This window comes from Seriola aureovittata, chromosome 6 (assembly GCF_021018895.1).
Source record: "Seriola aureovittata isolate HTS-2021-v1 ecotype China chromosome 6, ASM2101889v1, whole genome shotgun sequence".
NCBI classification, from domain to species: Eukaryota; Metazoa; Chordata; class Actinopteri; order Carangiformes; family Carangidae; genus Seriola; species Seriola aureovittata.
In genome coordinates, this window is record NC_079369.1 from 8,390,193 (window position 1) to 8,408,034 (window position 17,842).

The window sequence follows — 17,842 nt, forward strand, 5'->3', positions numbered from 1 at the left end:
CAAGGGACTGAAACATCAACAAACAAAATAAATCATGAATGAAATAAAGCAATGAAGATCAACATTACACACATCAACTTTCCACACTCAAGAATCTTGGTGATGAACGTATTTTTGATTTATTTAATTAATTTAACTAAAGTTCCATCATTTTTAAATAATGAGAGAAATGAGGTCCAGAGTAGACTAAATGAAGTGTCCCAAATACAAAAAGTAAAACAAAATTGAATGGCCAATAACATAAAAACTAAGAGGAGGAGGAATAGATCAATGTGAGAAAGTTTGTTAAACTCAACTTATACTTATTAACAGTATGTGCTTCAGACAGGTGAATAAGTGGATTATATAGGACAACAGGATATTACAAAGATAATTACTGTTGCAAATTTGCATTGCACAAAGGATGTGGTTACAAGTCAAGATAACATAGACAGCAGTCATACCTGCAAACGAAGCAAACTGCTGTATAAAAGGGTCGACTTGACACCCCTCAAGGAGACAAGGTACTTGTCTTGCCAGCATCATGCATGGTCTGCACAAATTCCTGCTTTTTCAGGTTGTGGCATGTCTTGGGCAAGGCGGTAAGATTACAGGATCTGAATATTATTCTCCAACCATTTCATTGGACATAACTTCATTTTGATTTTTATGCATCTTTGCAGCTCGTGGGAGTGAAATCATAGATGGGGAAAAGGCCCCAGAGAACTCCATGCTCTACATGGCCTCACTCCAGAGCAAGGGGGGTCATGTATGTGGAGGATTCCTTATCAGTGAAGACTTTGTGATGACTGCGGCGCACTGTCAAGTGCCAGAGTGAGTTAGCATTTGTTCATGTGTTTAGAAATCAATGTTAAAGGATTTTTTTTATTTCATAAACCTTGTATTTTTTAAATACAGAATTCATAATTTATTGTTTTCTGTTGTTGTTGGCACAATTTTAGAAAATGTACTGATAACCTCTCAATTATCTCTCATTTAGCAATCTTACACGGGTCGTTCTTGGCACCCACAATATCAAGAATGTTGATGAAGGAAAAATCAGATATATCGAGAAAATGTACAAACACGAATCTTATCAGAATGTAGGGACTGGTAAAGACATCATGCTCCTTAAAGTAAGTATATAAGTATATTCTTAGGTGGCATCATTAGTTGTTGTGGCATATCCTAACAATACCAAATAAAAATGTTCTGCTATACACACTACATCATGGTTTTATCGAAAAACAATAGCAAAAACACAATATACCAACATCAATATTACAACAATTGTTTGTTACCTTGAAGTCTGGTGAATGAAAATAGACTTTGCCAGTTTTTGCTCTCTCTGATTTCCAGTTGTCTCGAAAAGCTGAACTGAACAACAAACTCCAAACGATTCCCCTTCCCAGATCTGAAATACATTTGGGGGACAATACAAAATGCTACGTAGCTGGATGGGGCTTCATCAAAACAGGTGGAGGAGTTGTCAATGAGCTGAGAGTGGTGGATGTGTCTGTCATTAACCCACGAGTCTGTCGAGAAATGTTGCCTGTTCTTCCCGACAATGTCATCTGTGCAGGTGGATATAAAACAAAGAAAGGATTCTGTCAGGTATTTTTTTGTGTTATTTTTTTTAATAAAAAAAATATCAGCTTGTTTCTTGTATAGAAATGCAAACATAATATAAAATAAATACATAATAATAATATGAATAAACAAGTAAAAATATTTCCCTCTCTCAGGGTGATTCAGGTGGCCCTCTGGTGTGCGATGGGACAGCTGTTGGTATCGTGTCTTTCAACTGGGAGAAGAACTGCAACTACCCAGATAAACCCAACGTCTATACTGATGTATCAAAATACCTTCCCTGGATCAAGACCATCCTCAAACGCACCAAACGTTCAGAGTAAAAATCTTGTTCAAAGTTTTGCTTCAGCATGCAAAATTGTAATGTCTCATATTGCTCTGTCAGTGTGACTGAAATTGAAAATAAAAAAGGAATTTCAAATACCAACTTTAAGTTCCTTCTTTAATGTCCTCATCAGAAGAAAGTTAATTACGTTGAGTAATACAGATAGGACAGTTAGGACTTGCCTCCTGTGAGGCGTGTATTTTTATAACAATAACTTGATACACTTGATAAATAATAACATAATAACTTGAGAGACAAGTTTACTTACTGCAGGTCAACTCAAGGCTGGTGGCCAGGATGGTCAGTGTTACCAGCTCAGGTTTCCCTATATCCACACTTCCTTATCCATATTTCAGTAAAAACAAAAAAAAAACAAAAAAAACACTACAACAAGAGGGCCCTGAAACAAATTGACAGTTGTCACAGGCAAATACTGCACTTATCATGTTAATCTAATAAGGGATATACTTCCAGCATGCGCCTGAATTTGCATTCAAACTGTGGCTTTTTTAAAGTCATAACATGAATACTCATACTCGATGAAATGTCACTAAGCCATATCTTGGTTATTACCCACAGCTGTGTCTCTTTTCAGCACTTTGGGACTATTGTTACTCTAATAAAACAGCCAAAGGCTTAAACACACTGGGCAGTACACCTAGAACAGGCCACACGTACTACGGAGGAGTCTCTGGCAACAATAGCTTTTTGGAACAACACCGGCAGTCGCCTTCCATCTTTGATCACAGCAGCTGATGATGTTAGTGGCAGCTCCAGGGGCAACAACCTATTCTGACTGGCTGCCATACAAGTTAAGTACTGGTTGTTACCGCAAATTAAAATATATATTAAGAGCTGAAGTCATGATGTCACATCCAAGACAGCTACTGTTCCACTTCAGTAGCTCAGTGCAATCTCTCAAGAACGGAAGTCTGATAAAGATAAGATCGTGGTTAGACAGACAGACCGTTTGTAATTTTTACCGTCTGGTTTTGTGTCTCCAGCTTTCTCGTAAAGTTCAACTGGGCAAAAAGGTACAATTAATTAAACTTCTCACTTCTGAAATGAACATAAAGGACAAAGAAAAGGTGTAGCTGAATGGGGTTACACTAGAACTGAAGCTAAAGTTGTTGATGAGCTGAGAGTGGTGGATGTGTCTATCATTAACCTAAAAGTTTGCAGAGAAATGGGCTGGTCTTCCTGCCAGTGTCATCTGTATAGGTGGATATGAAACAAACAAAGGATTTTGTCAGGTATTTTTTCTGTCCATTCATAGAAAATATCAGGTGGTTTCTAGTCTAAAAGAAGTATAAACATGATACATCTTCTTAGATGAAAAGGAATGAATTAATCACAGGGCGATTCTGGTGTGCAATAGAGCCGCTTTTGGTGCTGTGTCTTTCAACAGAAACTTTCACTGTGAATACCCAGAAGCACCCAGTGTCTACAGACATCTCTAACTTCCCCCGGATAAACAAGATTCTCAAGGAGGAAAAATGAAAATTGTTAAAAACTTACACAAAGCCTTGCTTCAGCACTTCAACTGTATTTGGGGGGTGACGTTGCTCTGTCAGTATTTGCTCTTTAACAGAAAGGCAAAAACACTGTTTTATCTTTCCTTCATCAGAAGATTGCTGTGTGAAGATTGCTGTTCAAAGTCATTTAAAAACTGCAATGGCCCCTCTCCAGCAGCCTGTCAAAAAAAACTTCTCCAGGTAAATGTGATGCAGTATGTGGTAAAGCATTGGAAAATAGCACCCATTGTGTGTGTGGTTCAGAGAAGCAGGACACTCAGGTTAGACATTATAACAAAAAGGTAAAGCAGTGTGTTGAAAACAGTAATGAAAAAAAATACATGTGAATTAAACCATAACCAACAGAGCTTCATCCATTCAGGCAAAAGAAAAAGATGTAAATGGCAGTAATATTATAAAGTGAAAATTTATGTATTAATGCATTTATTTATTTAATCCAGTAGGCACTGGTACAAAAAAAAAAGGTAGAAAGACAAAGATAAAAGTCAGCAGCTTGCACCACTGTGTGGGTATGATGTGTGATATCCACAGAAGATAAGATTAACTGTCAGGACAGCTCACTTGAAGATATGTTGAGGTTGGAAACTATGGTTTCTGAAGTTCATCTAGTTTGTCACATAATTCAAAGAAATGTGTGGGTGGGCTGAGTCAAGTAGATTCTCGCCAAAGTGTTGTGTTTGTGTCTACACACTATGTCTACCAAAACAAACAGTTTGGCTTTAACATACTTTCATTGTCTTATGGAGACAATAATTATTGTGTCTGAGTAGCCTTTGCAATGTTTACGGTTTAACAAACATACAAAAATAAAACCCTCATTTAAAATACTGTATTATTTTTTTATTATTTTGATTCCTATATTAACATTCTTCACAAGTAGATATAAAGTCAGTTAGTTAAGTTAATAAGGCGAATGCAATGGTTTTTCCAGTGTTTAATTGAGCTCAACACAAATTCAACAGTGTTTTCTGCTTAGTGTTCTGTAATCCATATACTTCATATTCTGTCCATCTAAAAGTGGCAGCAAGTACAGTGATCAAGGTTAGATACAGTTTTACCAGCGAATTTAATAATTCCATACTTTTACTTCCTTCCACACAGCTGAGAAACTTAGTTGCATTCTGCAGTATGTCACAAGACACCAAAACATGCTCTTTCCAAAGAAAAGTAAAAAAAAAAAAAAAAAAAGAAAAAAGATAAAAGAAACCTGATGTAACCTAATAAGAAGAAAATTATTTTGCAGGATTGAGATCAAAGCAATAACATTGAGAATAAACCACAATTTTGTAAGTATCCCATATGAACAGACACACACAAACACAAATCACACCTATTCTACTTGTTAATCTAACTCATATTGACCTTTGCTGAACAAGTGTTTGACTTTCAATTCATCACTAGACATGTTTCTCAAAGCAAACCTGAACTTTTTGAGCATTTCTTCAACTCTTGCACCAATTATTATGAAACCCTGTTCTGACAATCAAACCATATCTTTAGTAATCGCAGCAATTTCACCACAGCATGTTAGCAAATTCACTGAAGCAATAAAGACCACAAAATAAGCAAGAGGTTTTCTTCTCCAAACATTATAAGACCAAGAGTAGAATGCATAGATCTGACCAGACACCATGGTGGTCAACTTCGTACTCGTGCTGTTCTTTGTCCTAACTGGTAAGCTACACCGACTGTATGATATATAATCCCAAAGCAGACAAACATACAGCATTATTTTTTCTAATGTCTTTTTTTGGTCCATAGTAAAGATTTTTTTAAAAGCTACAACTGTCACAAACCTAAATTAAGTTGGATTAACATACGTAAACAATGATGTATTTTGTGTTCAGGAGCTGATGGTACTCATATTGTTGGAGGTAGAGACGCTGCCCCCCACTCGCGCCCCTACATGGCCTCGTTGCAAGTCCGGGGTGCACATAACTGCGGGGCGGTACTGGTGAGAGAAGACTTTGTGCTGACAGCAGCACATTGTAACAAACCTAGGTAAGAATTCAAATCTTTTGTTTTATTGGCAGCAATAACATATGTGCTTAAAGAACCATAACAGATAGCTACCTCGGGATTTAAAATCATTTTAAAACGGATAAAAACCTCTTCTTAACACACATTTCTTCCCCCCACCATGATATGACATTTTTTGGGGGGAAATCTGGATTCTCAGAGAAAACATGCTGGTACAAAATATTTCCTGTTTTCCGTGAAGCTGCTTGTGTCATTTCATGTCAGTTTGGTTTGAAAATCAACTTGCAGTGACTTTATTCAATTAAATTAGACATACATAAATAATCTATCACTGTAAAACATTATATTTGTTTTAATTATGGTCAAACTGATGTTAAGTTACAAGCAGGAACTTTTTTTTTTGGTACTTTCATGGATTCTCTCTTTGACAAAAAAAGTGATTCTGGTACTTTTGACAGAAAGCACTCATTAGATTAAATTGTTTGAAATGTATCTAAAATCTTGCATTATGTTTTGAAAAGGTTTTCTTTCAGCATCTCAGAGTTTATTAACAGCCTTAACATCATATCTAATGTCCAGTCTTCATTCAATTGGAAATTTCTAGAACAGACAGAGTTGTGCTTGGAGCTGATTCCCTGTCACGTAATGAGACTACAAAGCAGAAGTTCACTGTTGCCAGATCCATTCCACATCCCAACTATAATGGACATGCAAATGATATCATGCTCCTAAAGGTGAGGAGAGTTGAAACTGTTGTCTTCTACACTATCAGATTTAAAGTAGAAGAATCCTACCTTAATTATTGTTTCTAGATTGCAGAAAAACAATATAACTTGATGTTTAGAATGCACAAACTCTAATACAGTTAACATGTTTTGCATTTTTCTGCCATTACTCTCTTCTTCTCAGCTCGACCGTAGGGCCAAACTGACTGAGGCAGTGCAGCTGATCTCTCTGAAAAGGGGCAGTGTAAAGAAATCCAGTCAGTGCATTACAAGTGGCTGGGGGGATATAGGGGATAATAAAACTCTAGCCAACAGACTGCAGGAAGTCAACGTAACCATCCTTTCAGGGCGGACATGTCGTAGAAGATGGGGAGAGGTTCCCATCGCCAAATCAATGATTTGTGGTGTTGGGGCAAAGGTCTTTCAAGGCTTCTGCTCGGTGAGTACACTGGCTGGACCGTGATCAAGCAACGCTGAGCAAGGGAAAAAACAGGATATTTTAAGATTTATTTTAAGTACACCTACTGTTAAGTATCTTGTACCTTTTCTCTTCAAGGGGGATTCAGGTGGTCCTTTGGTGTGTGATGGAGCTCTAGCGGGCGTCGTCTCCTTCTCTGGAGAGCGATGTGGAAACCCCAAGACCCCTGATGTCTACACACGCGTATCAACCTTCAGGAAATGGATTAAGAAAGTGATAGAAAACAATTAGGCAAATTAGTTGGAGTGTTAATATATATGCTGTCTTGTACTCTTCAAGAGAAGGCTATTAATAATATACAAATGTGTGGTGTTACATTGTTTAAAATGACCAGTGGGGTGGGAAAAATTCTTTTCATCCTTAAGTTTCAAAAGTATATTGAACTGAAGGTAGAAATAAACTAAAAATGAAAATGTCTGTATTATTCTTTAAATTGTCCATCTCTGTTCACCAAACATTACAAAAATTAGAAATTGTGCTTCCTCTTGCTCACTAGTAATATACAACATAATCAGGATTAATTAGCAAGGTTTTCTTTTCTCCAATCCTGTTTTCTCAAAGTTCCCCGAATACCTTTATAATTTTACAGAACCTGAAATTAAGGGAAAAAAATATCCAGTGCACACATTTCATTGTTGTTTTGAATATACATAATACATATTAACACAATCTCAACCTTGAATTCTGTAGTTGGCTTTGTAAAGAAATGTTTCAGATCAAAGTGGTGGATTGGTGTGTCCGTTAAAGTACCAGGACACTGAGGTAAGTTCAAAAGTTCAAGAGGGCCTCTATGATTTTGGTGACAAAATTGACAGTACATGCTAGGGTCTTTTAAATATGGGGACCGTGGTCACTCCGCGTTATTAATTCGCGCTTGCTTTCTTTTAAACACGCAGTCTTCACAAAACTCCATCCAGGTAAACACGACTTGAAACTGGACAAAAGGGGGAAAAAAGCTACTCCAAACTAGTTCTGTGCAGTGGCTTGTTACAGCAAGTAGCATCACTGGAGTGTAGCTTCATCTTCCTCTTCTGTTATTACTGGAAGCTCATCAACCAGTGTTAAAGATGCAAGGCGCCACCTATTGGACTGGGGTGTGTGTATCATGATACACATTGGTAAATAGAACATAGACTGTGTATAAAAATAAATAATTCATGAACAAGAAAATTCCTGTGCTTGGTGCGTGCACTTCACTCCTCACGTTTCACTCTGCACAAAGAAAGTTACTTCCAGTTTCATTCATGCTGTTGAGACTCATCCTGACACTGACCTCAGTCACTGCAGGTGTCCCTCAAAAAGCCTTTTGAAGCCGTCACAACTGGCCAAAATAACCTCACAGATTGTTTCAAACCCAGATTTGTCCCCACAACCATAGCAAGACATGTATGCACACATGTACATTGGTTTCATCCAGGTTCCCCTAATACATATATATGAATTCAAATTAAAAATCAAGGAGACTTACAAATGCTAAAACAAATCCGCCCTTTATTTAAAGTTTACCCAATATACAGCAACGCTTAATAAAATGCATTCCTTTGAGCAGAACAGTAATGGGGTTAATGGGGCAGAAATAAGTGACTGCAGATTGCCTTAAAAGGTCCACTGTGTAACTGGTGCTGGATGTCCTGAACAGTGTCTCATCTTGTAACACCACTTTGTTCCTCAAGAGGTGATAGTGAGTCACTGTTGTACCATAAACTTATCATATAACTTACTAATAGAACTTGAGGTACAGGTGAAACTGATGATCTCTCTCTGATAGTGAGTCATGTGACGACCTTAGTGTTCTCAACCGATGCCCATCCATCCACTGTGCCACAGCACATGATGTAAGTTGCAAGAATAAAAGAAAGCACAAATGAATTCTTACATATAGTAACAGCATTGTGTCCAATGGAAACTATTTACAACATTTTTACCAGGGAAACAGTCAATGTCCAGTCTTTGCACTGCGCTCATTTTAACTTTCTATCTTGGTGTTGTAGAGTTTTTAAGACCTTTTTAAGAGTGTTGTGAATGCAATTTAAGAATATAATTGAAAAGAAAAAAGCTGTGCACCAAAATAACGATTCAGTTACCGTCTTTGTCATCTTTGAATATATATATATACTTTTTCGGCTGTAGCCACTGTCCACGGCCTCCTCAGCAGCAAACAGACAGACACGGTCCGAGAGCAGCTGGTGAACATAGTGGAGCATTAAGAAGCTAAACAGACAGATTTCCCTCAGGAGCTGGTGGAGACCAAACACAGAGCTAAAAGACAGGGAACACTGGACTGAGATCATCATGAGACATCAGGTGACAAACACCACTCCAAATGCAACAAATAAAATATAAATAAAGATAGAAAAAGTTGTCCTCCTGTCTTCTCTTCACCTCTTTCCTCCACAGTCTTTCCACCAACAATCACAGTGTGACACACCTGCAATGTGAGTGAGGTCAGTGTCAATCTTTATGGGTTGGCCACACTTGCTGCAGATGTATGATGTTGGTATGTCAGTTTTTCCTCCAGGCAGCGGCCCCCGCTCTGCCACAGCAGCTTGGGGCCGCCTCCCTCTTCCTGTAGGCTCTGGTCCTGGGTACAGGTAGTCCAGGCAGAGGAGGGGAGTGGCGCTGGAGCGAGGACAGGACCAACAGCACTGGATGAGGTGCCAGGCTGCTCCTCCAGGACATTGAAGTTTAAGGGCTGTCCTTGTCCCACCTGTACCAAGGACAGACCCTTTGCTGAAGGGAGATTGTCTGGCCAGCACCTGGAACACACAGACAAACAGACTGTTTTAGGATTTTCAGCTTTCATTAAAAGATAAATCACAGAATCACCAACACAGCTTTATGACAAACTCTTACCACTGAGTCCTCAATTCAATTCAAAGAGCTGGATGTTGGTCTGAGCCATCAACCTCTGGCTGGCCAGCACTTTCTCTCTAATGGCCACATAATCCTTGAGAAAACAAATGACCACCAAGTCCTCAAGGTCGCTCTGAATGACATGGCCACTGGGTGAAGACGGCAGAGCTGGTTGCATATGGCGCCGACAGCCCGGATACTGCATTAGTAGCACCTGCTGAGACCTGAGACCTGCTGTTTGCTATCAGCTTCTGAATTTGTATTGCAGTCTATGGGAGAGCTATGATGGTTGAACAGTTCCTGTAGCTCTAACCTCAAAGTAAATTCAATATGTCTGCTGCTGTATTTACTGTTGTACTGTCCAGTCTGAACTGTAATATCTCTCTTATGTGTGTGTTACGGCCTCCAAGAATAAAGCTCAAAAGGGGCAGGAGGCTGCAACATATGTAAAAAGATGACACCAGATGAGAATAACATTTCACCCAAGCTTCATTGAAATATCCCCAAAATTAGTCATAATTTATCGACCTAAACTGACCAAAACAAAAACGACTGGAGACCCCGGCCAAAATAAACAAGAGACAGGTAAACGCTGGGCCAACCACCAGGACAAAAGGACCCTCACCCAGGTACAGCGGTCTGTGTGTGTGTGTGTGTGTGTGTGTGTGTGTCTCTTCCAGAGGTGGACAGAGTACACAACTTCACTACTTGAGTAAAAGTACAAGATACTCCTTGTCAAATATTACTCCAATACAAGCAAAAGTAACTTAGTCAAAATATTACTTAAGTAAAAATACTAAAGTATTTGCTTAAAAAATTACTTAAGTAAAAGTATTTAAAAAATATCTCAGGAAATACAGGAAAGAAAAGTAGCTTTATTGTCATTATACAATACACTGAAGCGATTCTGCTACAGAAAGACTCAAAAATAAACAAATAAAGGCAAGAAGCCTCAGAACACAGACTCAGCTGCATTCATCAACAAATTTAATTTCTTCATATTGAACACATGATGAAGTATATTTACCAATACCTAAACATTTATCGTAACATTCAGTGTGTCCTTTGGTTAGCTTATTAGCATTTATCTTGCCAGTTCAAATATGTCTCACAACATTAGATTACGGTTTTTAAACGGACAGAGTTTATAACAAAGTCTATTGGATCAGCTTTACCTCTGATGAAATAACTGAGAGATTATAACATTCTCTCAAGTTAAACTACTCAAACTTAAAGAAGTCCTTATTCAACTTCAACAGAAGTTGATTTTCGAAGTTGTGAGAATCAATTCGTCCTCTTCTTGGGCTGAAAATAAGTCCAGCTGCACTAAACAGTCTTTCGCAGGCAGCAGAAGCTGGCAGGGCTGTGTTCAGCTTGAGTGACAGACTGGATACGGCAGGGGAAGAGGTCAACATGTCCATACCTTCAGCTGTACATGTCAGGTAGGCATCCAGTTGTTTTGTTGTTTCTTCTGCGTGTCCATGCCTCATGCTGGAGAAGAAATCATCTTCATGAGAAGTACTTGATGAGTCAGGCTGCTGCAGAGACTCATCGTGGTCAGCGAGGTGTCTTTTGATGTAACAGAGGCCTAAATGAGAAGAATAATAGTTTATGATTGTCAAAATTCATCAAGCAAAAACATAGTAATAAGAATTTGATCAGTCACAGTTTTTTTTCTTGCCTTGCTTGAGGACATCCTCATCACTGGTCCAGGATGTTTTGAATTTGGACAGAAGAATGGCTGCCGCAACCGGCTCTGGGTCAGACATCATTTACCCAAACCTTTTCTTCAGACCGTCAAGCAGGGCATCAACAAGCGCTTTGCAGAATCTAAGTGACACCCTTGCTCTCTCAAGCTTGGCAATGAGGGTTGTGATGGTAGGCAGCAGCCATCCCATGTGAATAGATTCTCTCTGTAGTATGTCAAAAGCTTTGGCAACTGGAGCCATGGTGTTGGTGTATTCACCCAAAAAGAAAAAATATCAGCTGGACTGTACCTAAAACAGATTTAAAGAAAAAAGAAAAAAAGGAAGGAACATATATTAATCTTATAAATTAATATATAAATTGCAACATATCAGATTACACAGAATGTAATGTAATAAAACAATAATTTCCCTTTGGCCAAAATCATCTACAGCAATTACAATGATAAGTGATTAGAATAATAAATGTGACCATTACTTTTTCTGCAGTCACAGGATGTCAGAGAGGAAAGTATTATGAATTATTGAAAAATGTTCTACAGATTCAGCATTATTAAGTTTTGTTGGAATAAAATGGAAAGCAAAACATCCAAACATTTACAACTTACATGGGTATATTGAAACTCGGTGGGAGTTTCTCCATGTGCTTCTCTAGTTTCTTCCTCCATCTCTTCGTGACGTAGTATAGGTACAGCAATACGACTAAGACAAACCATGCGCGAATCAGCAGAAACAGTTTATTTTCTCAGAATATTGCCAAAAAAAAAAAAAAAAATCATCAGCTGACATAAGCTCAAAAGTAGCGAGTAACGAGAGCATCAATATAAATGTAGTGGAGTAAAAAGTACAATATTTGTCCTTCAAATGTAGCGGAGTGAAAGTAAAAGTGTCCCCCAAAAATAATACTCAAGTAAAGTACAGATACTCAAAAACTGTAGCCTACTTAAGTAAATTTACTTCGTTACTGTCCACCACTGGTCATCACCTATAGTGTGCTTCCTTAGAGTGCCTCTACTTATGCAAATAAGTTGTGCAGTCTGATGGTTTTGGTTGAAATTGTGAAAACTGATTAAAATACTAAACAAAAATGAACAAGTGTGGGTTTAATTTTATTTTAAAAGTCAGATGTAACTTGTTCTACAGCGGTAGTGTTATGTTAGTTGATTTTCAGAAACTTAAACTTCCGAAATGTTACGAAGAGAGTGAGAGAGAGAGAGAGAGAGAGAAACATAATGATAACATTAGATGACACTTGATAATATTGCTTTACAACTTTAACACCAATTATGCTATCTGCCCTAAAGTTAAACTTTAAACAATTATTGCCTCTCATAAATTGCTGACCTCTCATCAGAGCAAACATTAACTTAACTTACCCTGTAATGTCACTCGTGCCTACGCATACCGGAATTAGGCCTTTTCCTAAGAAGCCCAGTAAACACCAAAATAAAACTCGGGTCGTGGTCGTCATGGTTAGAAGTCCAAATAATTAATAAACACCAATTCCCACTTTCATCGCGCCCGCGTTCATGTGTTCTCTGAGGTCATAGTAACCGAAATGCTCGCTGGGAGCACGAGTCTTTTCTCGCCATCTCCCATTTTCCACAGGTTTCGCGAGATTTACGTAGACTGGTTGGTGTGTGGGAGCATTTCTCCGCCAGACGAACTGAACAATACTGATATGAAATCTGCGTAAAGGTTAAAGGTAATAAAAATGTGTTTTGAAGAGAGGAGAAGCCTGTTAAGACCCATTCGTTGCTGATGTTTGTTAGCTGCCATTGGGGACACTGACGAGCGGATGTAGCTAGCCGCCTCCACTTACCTACAGTCACATCTGCATTGAGGTAGAGCGAGGACAGACGAGTGTTATTGATAACCCACAGGGTGAGGTGTAGGTGTGTTGGATTTAGTCCAAGACAGGTGACTTACCGCGTAGTTTATCGGGCTCGCCTAATCATATTATACGCGCATGTTGCTAATGTATAAGTTATTGGGAGTAAAATGTGTCCGGCTAACGTTTACATACTGTAACTTGTCAGATACACTGAAATGGCTGACGTGTTCTCTTTAAATTGACAGATTTTTTAAAATCCTTCACTGAGGCATATGATAAAACTACACGGTCTTGCCGTAGTGGTGCTGTGTATTACAAACACTGACCTCCATGTCTGTATAGTTAAAGTAAATACCCAGGAAGTTATTCCATCATGTTAATCCATTGGCTGTTGGAGTTGTCAGTCTGTGCTGAGCTGGCTGCAGCCTGTCACGGGTCTGTTCTGACCGGCGAGCCTCTCAGCGAAAGGAGAGGCCATCCTTATGGTGTAGCATACTTTACATGTGAAGTTTGGCAGCTGTCATACTCACTCACATAATAACTGAACATTGCCCTGTCTTTCTCTTGATCAGTAGCCTTTGAATTTCTGGAGGCATGTCCAAGAAAAGGGGCAGGTATGTAGAAACAAAGCTACTGTATGTGCCATCATATGATTGCCATTATTGGTGGTTTCAGAAGATATTGTAACAGTAAAACTATAATGTCACAAACAGCTACATGGAAAAGTGGTTAATCCAGATACTCAAATCACTGGAATTAACAAATAAGATATGTTGGACCAAAGGCTGGAATGAATGAATCATATTGCATTCTGATTTAAATAATCATTGATGGTGCTTGCAAATAGACCTGCATAAATAATGTAGGTTATTTGAAGTGGCCTCAGTTTACCTAACTTTCCAGAAACATCTCAAATGCAAATGTATATAAGTGATCAAACAGCTGGAATAAGTTACATAGCCTGATATCATAAAACTTTTTGTATTTGTGTAAGATGCATACTCTGTTTTAAACCTTAACCACAGACACACAGACCTGCATATTCATCCTGTTTTACCAGAAAGCGGAGCAGCGGGGAACTGAGTGACACAGTAAGCCCAGACCCGAACAGCATTCTGGGAGTCCGTATTCAACATAACTGGCGTGAGAAGGGGAACCAGAGCAAATGGAAGGGAACAGTGCTGGACAGGCTTAGTGTAAATCCTTCTCTGTTCATGGTGAAGTATGACGGCTTTGACTGCGTCTATGGCATCGAGCTGTTCAAGGATGAGAGAGTGTCCAACCTGCAAGTCCTGTCAGAAAAAGTTGGTGAGTTAGGAGAAGTTTCTCTCTTACTTTATTTTTCAGATAATAAAGGTTGATATTTGCTTTTTTTTTTTTTTGCAACAGTTGGGTTGCACAGTATCTTGTACATCTTTTGTGCCTGTGTCTCCACAGTAAACAACAAAATCAAGATACCTCCAGGGGCTGAGGAGCTGGTGGGCAAAGCTGTGGAGCATCTGTTTGAAAAGGAAGATGGAGAGAAGAATGAGTGGAGAGGCATGGTCCTCTCCAGAGCTCCAATCATGACCAACTGGTATTATATCACTTATGAAAAGGACCCCGTTCTTTATATGTACCAGCTGTGGGACGACTACGCTGATGGAGACCTCAGGATTCTGCCTGAAGCAGGTACTCACTAAAGACAGATTGATACTTGACAAAACTTTAAGTCTTTGATAATTGTCCTAAGGCTTGATGGATAAGATCACGAGCGCCCACTACATGACGTAAATCAGTTTTCAACTTTGGAGGATTGCACATCATTTTTTTGGGGGCACAGACACCATGTGAGTTCATCAGCAGTTACAGTGGTCATGGAAGTCTATTCATAGTCTTCTTTAAGTGCTTCATCAAGGGCTTTGACTCCCAGTAGCAAATAGGCAAAATTATGTATTTTAACATAAGCACTTCTTCAGCAATGTCACTCTGACATATGCTATCAATAATTAAAGTTGTTCACAAAAGTAAAAAAAAAGGAATCAGATTGTAATTAGGCAGCATCTTCTTTGAAAGGATAAGGAGAGCCAAAACTCTAATCAGTGATTTCATCAAACAACTGATCCTGGAGCTGTTCCAGAGGTAATGGGTATGTTGAGACATGCACAAATTGCTGCTTCTAATTTGAAAACATTCAAATGACTTGGCACACAAACATTGGCAGTAATTCCTAATCAAGTCTAATTCAGATAGTGAGAACTCTTAATTAATAAAAAATCTTAAATAGAGGCATTCTGCAAAATACAGAGACTTAGAAGAACTTTTTTTTTTTTAGTCTGTTAAAGTTTTGCTTTCATAATAATTTTCACTTTACAGATGTGATTAAAAAAAAAATAAAGGATTCTTACACTTTAGAGCTGTTTGGAGATTTTCTTTCCTTAATTTCAAGTTCTGTAAAATTATAGGGGTAATGGGGGAACTTTGAGAAAACAGGACTGGAGAAAAGAAATCCTTGCTCATTAATCCTGATTATGTTGTATATTACTAGTGAGCAAGAGGAAGCACAATTAAATTTTTTTTAAGTTGGACCTAACTCAGATATAATTGTAATTCTAATGTTGTGATGTTTCATTCCTCTCCTCAGAAAACAAGCACCTGTTGCCTGCAGACAGGAAGCCAGGGGAGGAGACGGAGAGTCTGGTGGGGAAACAAGTGGAGTATGTTACTGACAAGGGTGTGAAGAGAACTGGCCTGGTCATCTACCAGGTTCCAGCCAAGCCCTCTGTCTACTATATCAAATACGATGATGACTTTCATATCCATGTCTATGACCTGGTCAAAACCACCTAGAAATAGTGGACACTTTTATGTCACTCTCCAGCCTCCCTCCATCTGCTTCTGTTCCACTCATTGTTACAGTCTGTTATCCAAAGCCATGGCAGGGTTGAATAGTTAATATGCTTTATTGTTCAGAAGAAAGTGCAATCTTTTTCTGTATGCACAGCAGAACTGTAGCACCGCTATGCTTTGCTATTTCGAGGAGAGGGAGTCAACTTGTTTTATTATTGCTGCTCTACTTTATACTTTAATGTTTGGACAGTCCCAAGATTGCACTGCCCAACAGCTGCAAAGTGCAGTTGATACTGCACTTGCATTGTTGTCCCTGAGATACTCACTGATCTTTCCTTAAAGTAATTATCTCAATTAAATCCTAGTATGATTAAAAAAGCTGTTCAAAATATTTAACAACATTTTTCTTTGGATTTACTTAATAGGTAATAAGCTTGGTATACACATTTTCTTCTGCATAGATGCCTTCCATGGACACATTTATTAAATGTAATGGGCAGATAAATATGTGTACTGTATTTATCTAACAGGTACATCAGATAAATCAGTGTTAGTACTGGAAAGGATGAATAAAAGCAGCATTGTAAGAACACCAATCAAGAACAATTCAGATGAGTTATGCTCACGTGGAAATATGCTCCTGCACCTTTGCACCATTTTTAGTTCATCCATGGCTCTATGAATTGGCTGCATTTTCATGCTGGGCATTTCTTCTTTTAGCCTAGAAGGAAGGTTTCTGCACAGGCTCTAAATCATAGTTTAACAGCACAAGGAACATCAGATTCTTTGTACTGGTAATTAAGATGCTAAATTCCCACTTGAATTTGATCCTACACAAATCATCAAGTGCCTTCCGGCTTGTCATTTTGCAATATTGTACATACTGTATCTCTGACTATCTACGCTCTTAATGAATCTTCATGTATGAAGGCTGCTATTGGGTATTCATTCAGAAGTGGCAACAATGATGGCTTGAGGAAAGTTTTGCAATCATCAGTTTATATTAGTGCTGTGATTTGCTCTTAATGCAGTATGAAAATGTTCTTTACATATAACACACATCATCATTGGTTGTATAATCTCACTATTGATATTGTGGGGAGCACTTTAATTGTATAAAGTTTACATGTTTAGGTTATGGTATGCTATATCGTTTCCCCAAAATGCTTTTTCCTTTAGATCAAAATGTGGCAGAATAACGCTTTATATCACATGGACAAAGAAAAAAAGAAAATAAAAATAGTTGCAATACATTCAGATGACAGTATTTAATCTGTACAACTTGTGTAAAATGCCTTGTAACGTTGCCTGTTGTGATAACTCACAATATGAATATATCATCAAAACACCACCAGCTTTTAGTGAACGGTTCGTTAATATACATAAATTATAAACTGAATATTTAACAGGTATAATCAACTGACAAACCACTGTCGACAGTAACTAACTCTGGTTCTAGTCTGTTAAAACTGTCTCTTAGTCTTGCAAACATGACATGTATGCTTGCAGTATGGATTACATCCTAACCTCATCGCCATGTCGTAGCTGCTGAATTGGTCTTGCCCGTCTCAGCCTTCTCCGAGTCATTCAGCGTATCCCTCAGTAAAATAGTCAATCAGTAGGTGTACTGTTACTGTTATTTTTAGCTGTCAAAACTCTGCATGCATCATCTGCACAGAGTGCCTGGAGATTTTCAAACCTTACTTTGACAGTGGAGAAGTGACAATGTGTGGCAGAATCAGTAGTTTGTTTAACCCACATTAAAAATAAAACAATCAAAAAAATAGGGTTAACGCTGTACATCACCACCAGTGGTGCTGTGGAGTGTTTGTGTTGTGTAGAGTGGAATTACAAATGACTGTGTGCGCTCTTTCATGCTTTTGATCACCTCCTCCTGTTCTGAAGTTGTAGCACCATCAACAGGCAATTTGTGTCATTATTATTCTGTCATGAGTAATAAAGATTTTTGCACATTTGTTTGGTCTTATTCTTTAAACACACTGCCATG

The 17,842-nt window shown here is 38.4% G+C and overlaps 2 protein-coding genes across 4 annotated transcripts; both read left to right on the forward strand.

Annotated features, from left to right (window-relative positions):
• Positions 1–130: 130 nt before the first annotated feature.
• Positions 131–7,220, forward strand: LOC130170892 (serine protease 53-like). Its single transcript, XM_056378589.1, has 11 exons — positions 131–581; positions 663–813; positions 980–1,115; positions 1,339–1,593; positions 1,725–1,888; positions 4,448–4,470; positions 5,056–5,103; positions 5,277–5,430; positions 6,014–6,143; positions 6,319–6,573; positions 6,691–7,220. Exons 1-11 carry the CDS (start codon positions 524–526, stop codon positions 6,841–6,843), a joined length of 1,527 nt encoding a protein of 508 aa, XP_056234564.1. The 5' UTR covers positions 131–523; the 3' UTR covers positions 6,844–7,220.
• A 5,519-nt stretch (positions 7,221–12,739) lies between these two features.
• LOC130170703 (spindlin-W-like) lies at positions 12,740–17,810 on the forward strand. Of its 3 annotated transcripts, none has more exons than XM_056378265.1 (5): positions 12,740–12,876; positions 13,578–13,619; positions 14,066–14,313; positions 14,443–14,676; positions 15,629–17,810. In XM_056378265.1, the coding sequence occupies exons 2-5, from the start codon at positions 13,600–13,602 to the stop codon at positions 15,832–15,834; spliced, it is 708 nt and encodes a 235-aa protein (XP_056234240.1). In that variant the 5' UTR covers positions 12,740–12,876; positions 13,578–13,599; the 3' UTR covers positions 15,835–17,810. The 3 variants fall into 3 exon arrangements, with proteins under 3 accessions (XP_056234240.1, XP_056234243.1, XP_056234242.1); XM_056378267.1 differs by having other exon boundaries at positions 12,774–12,876; positions 13,581–13,619; XM_056378268.1 differs by lacking the exon at positions 13,578–13,619 and having other exon boundaries at positions 12,769–12,876.
• Positions 17,811–17,842: the final 32 nt, after the last annotated feature.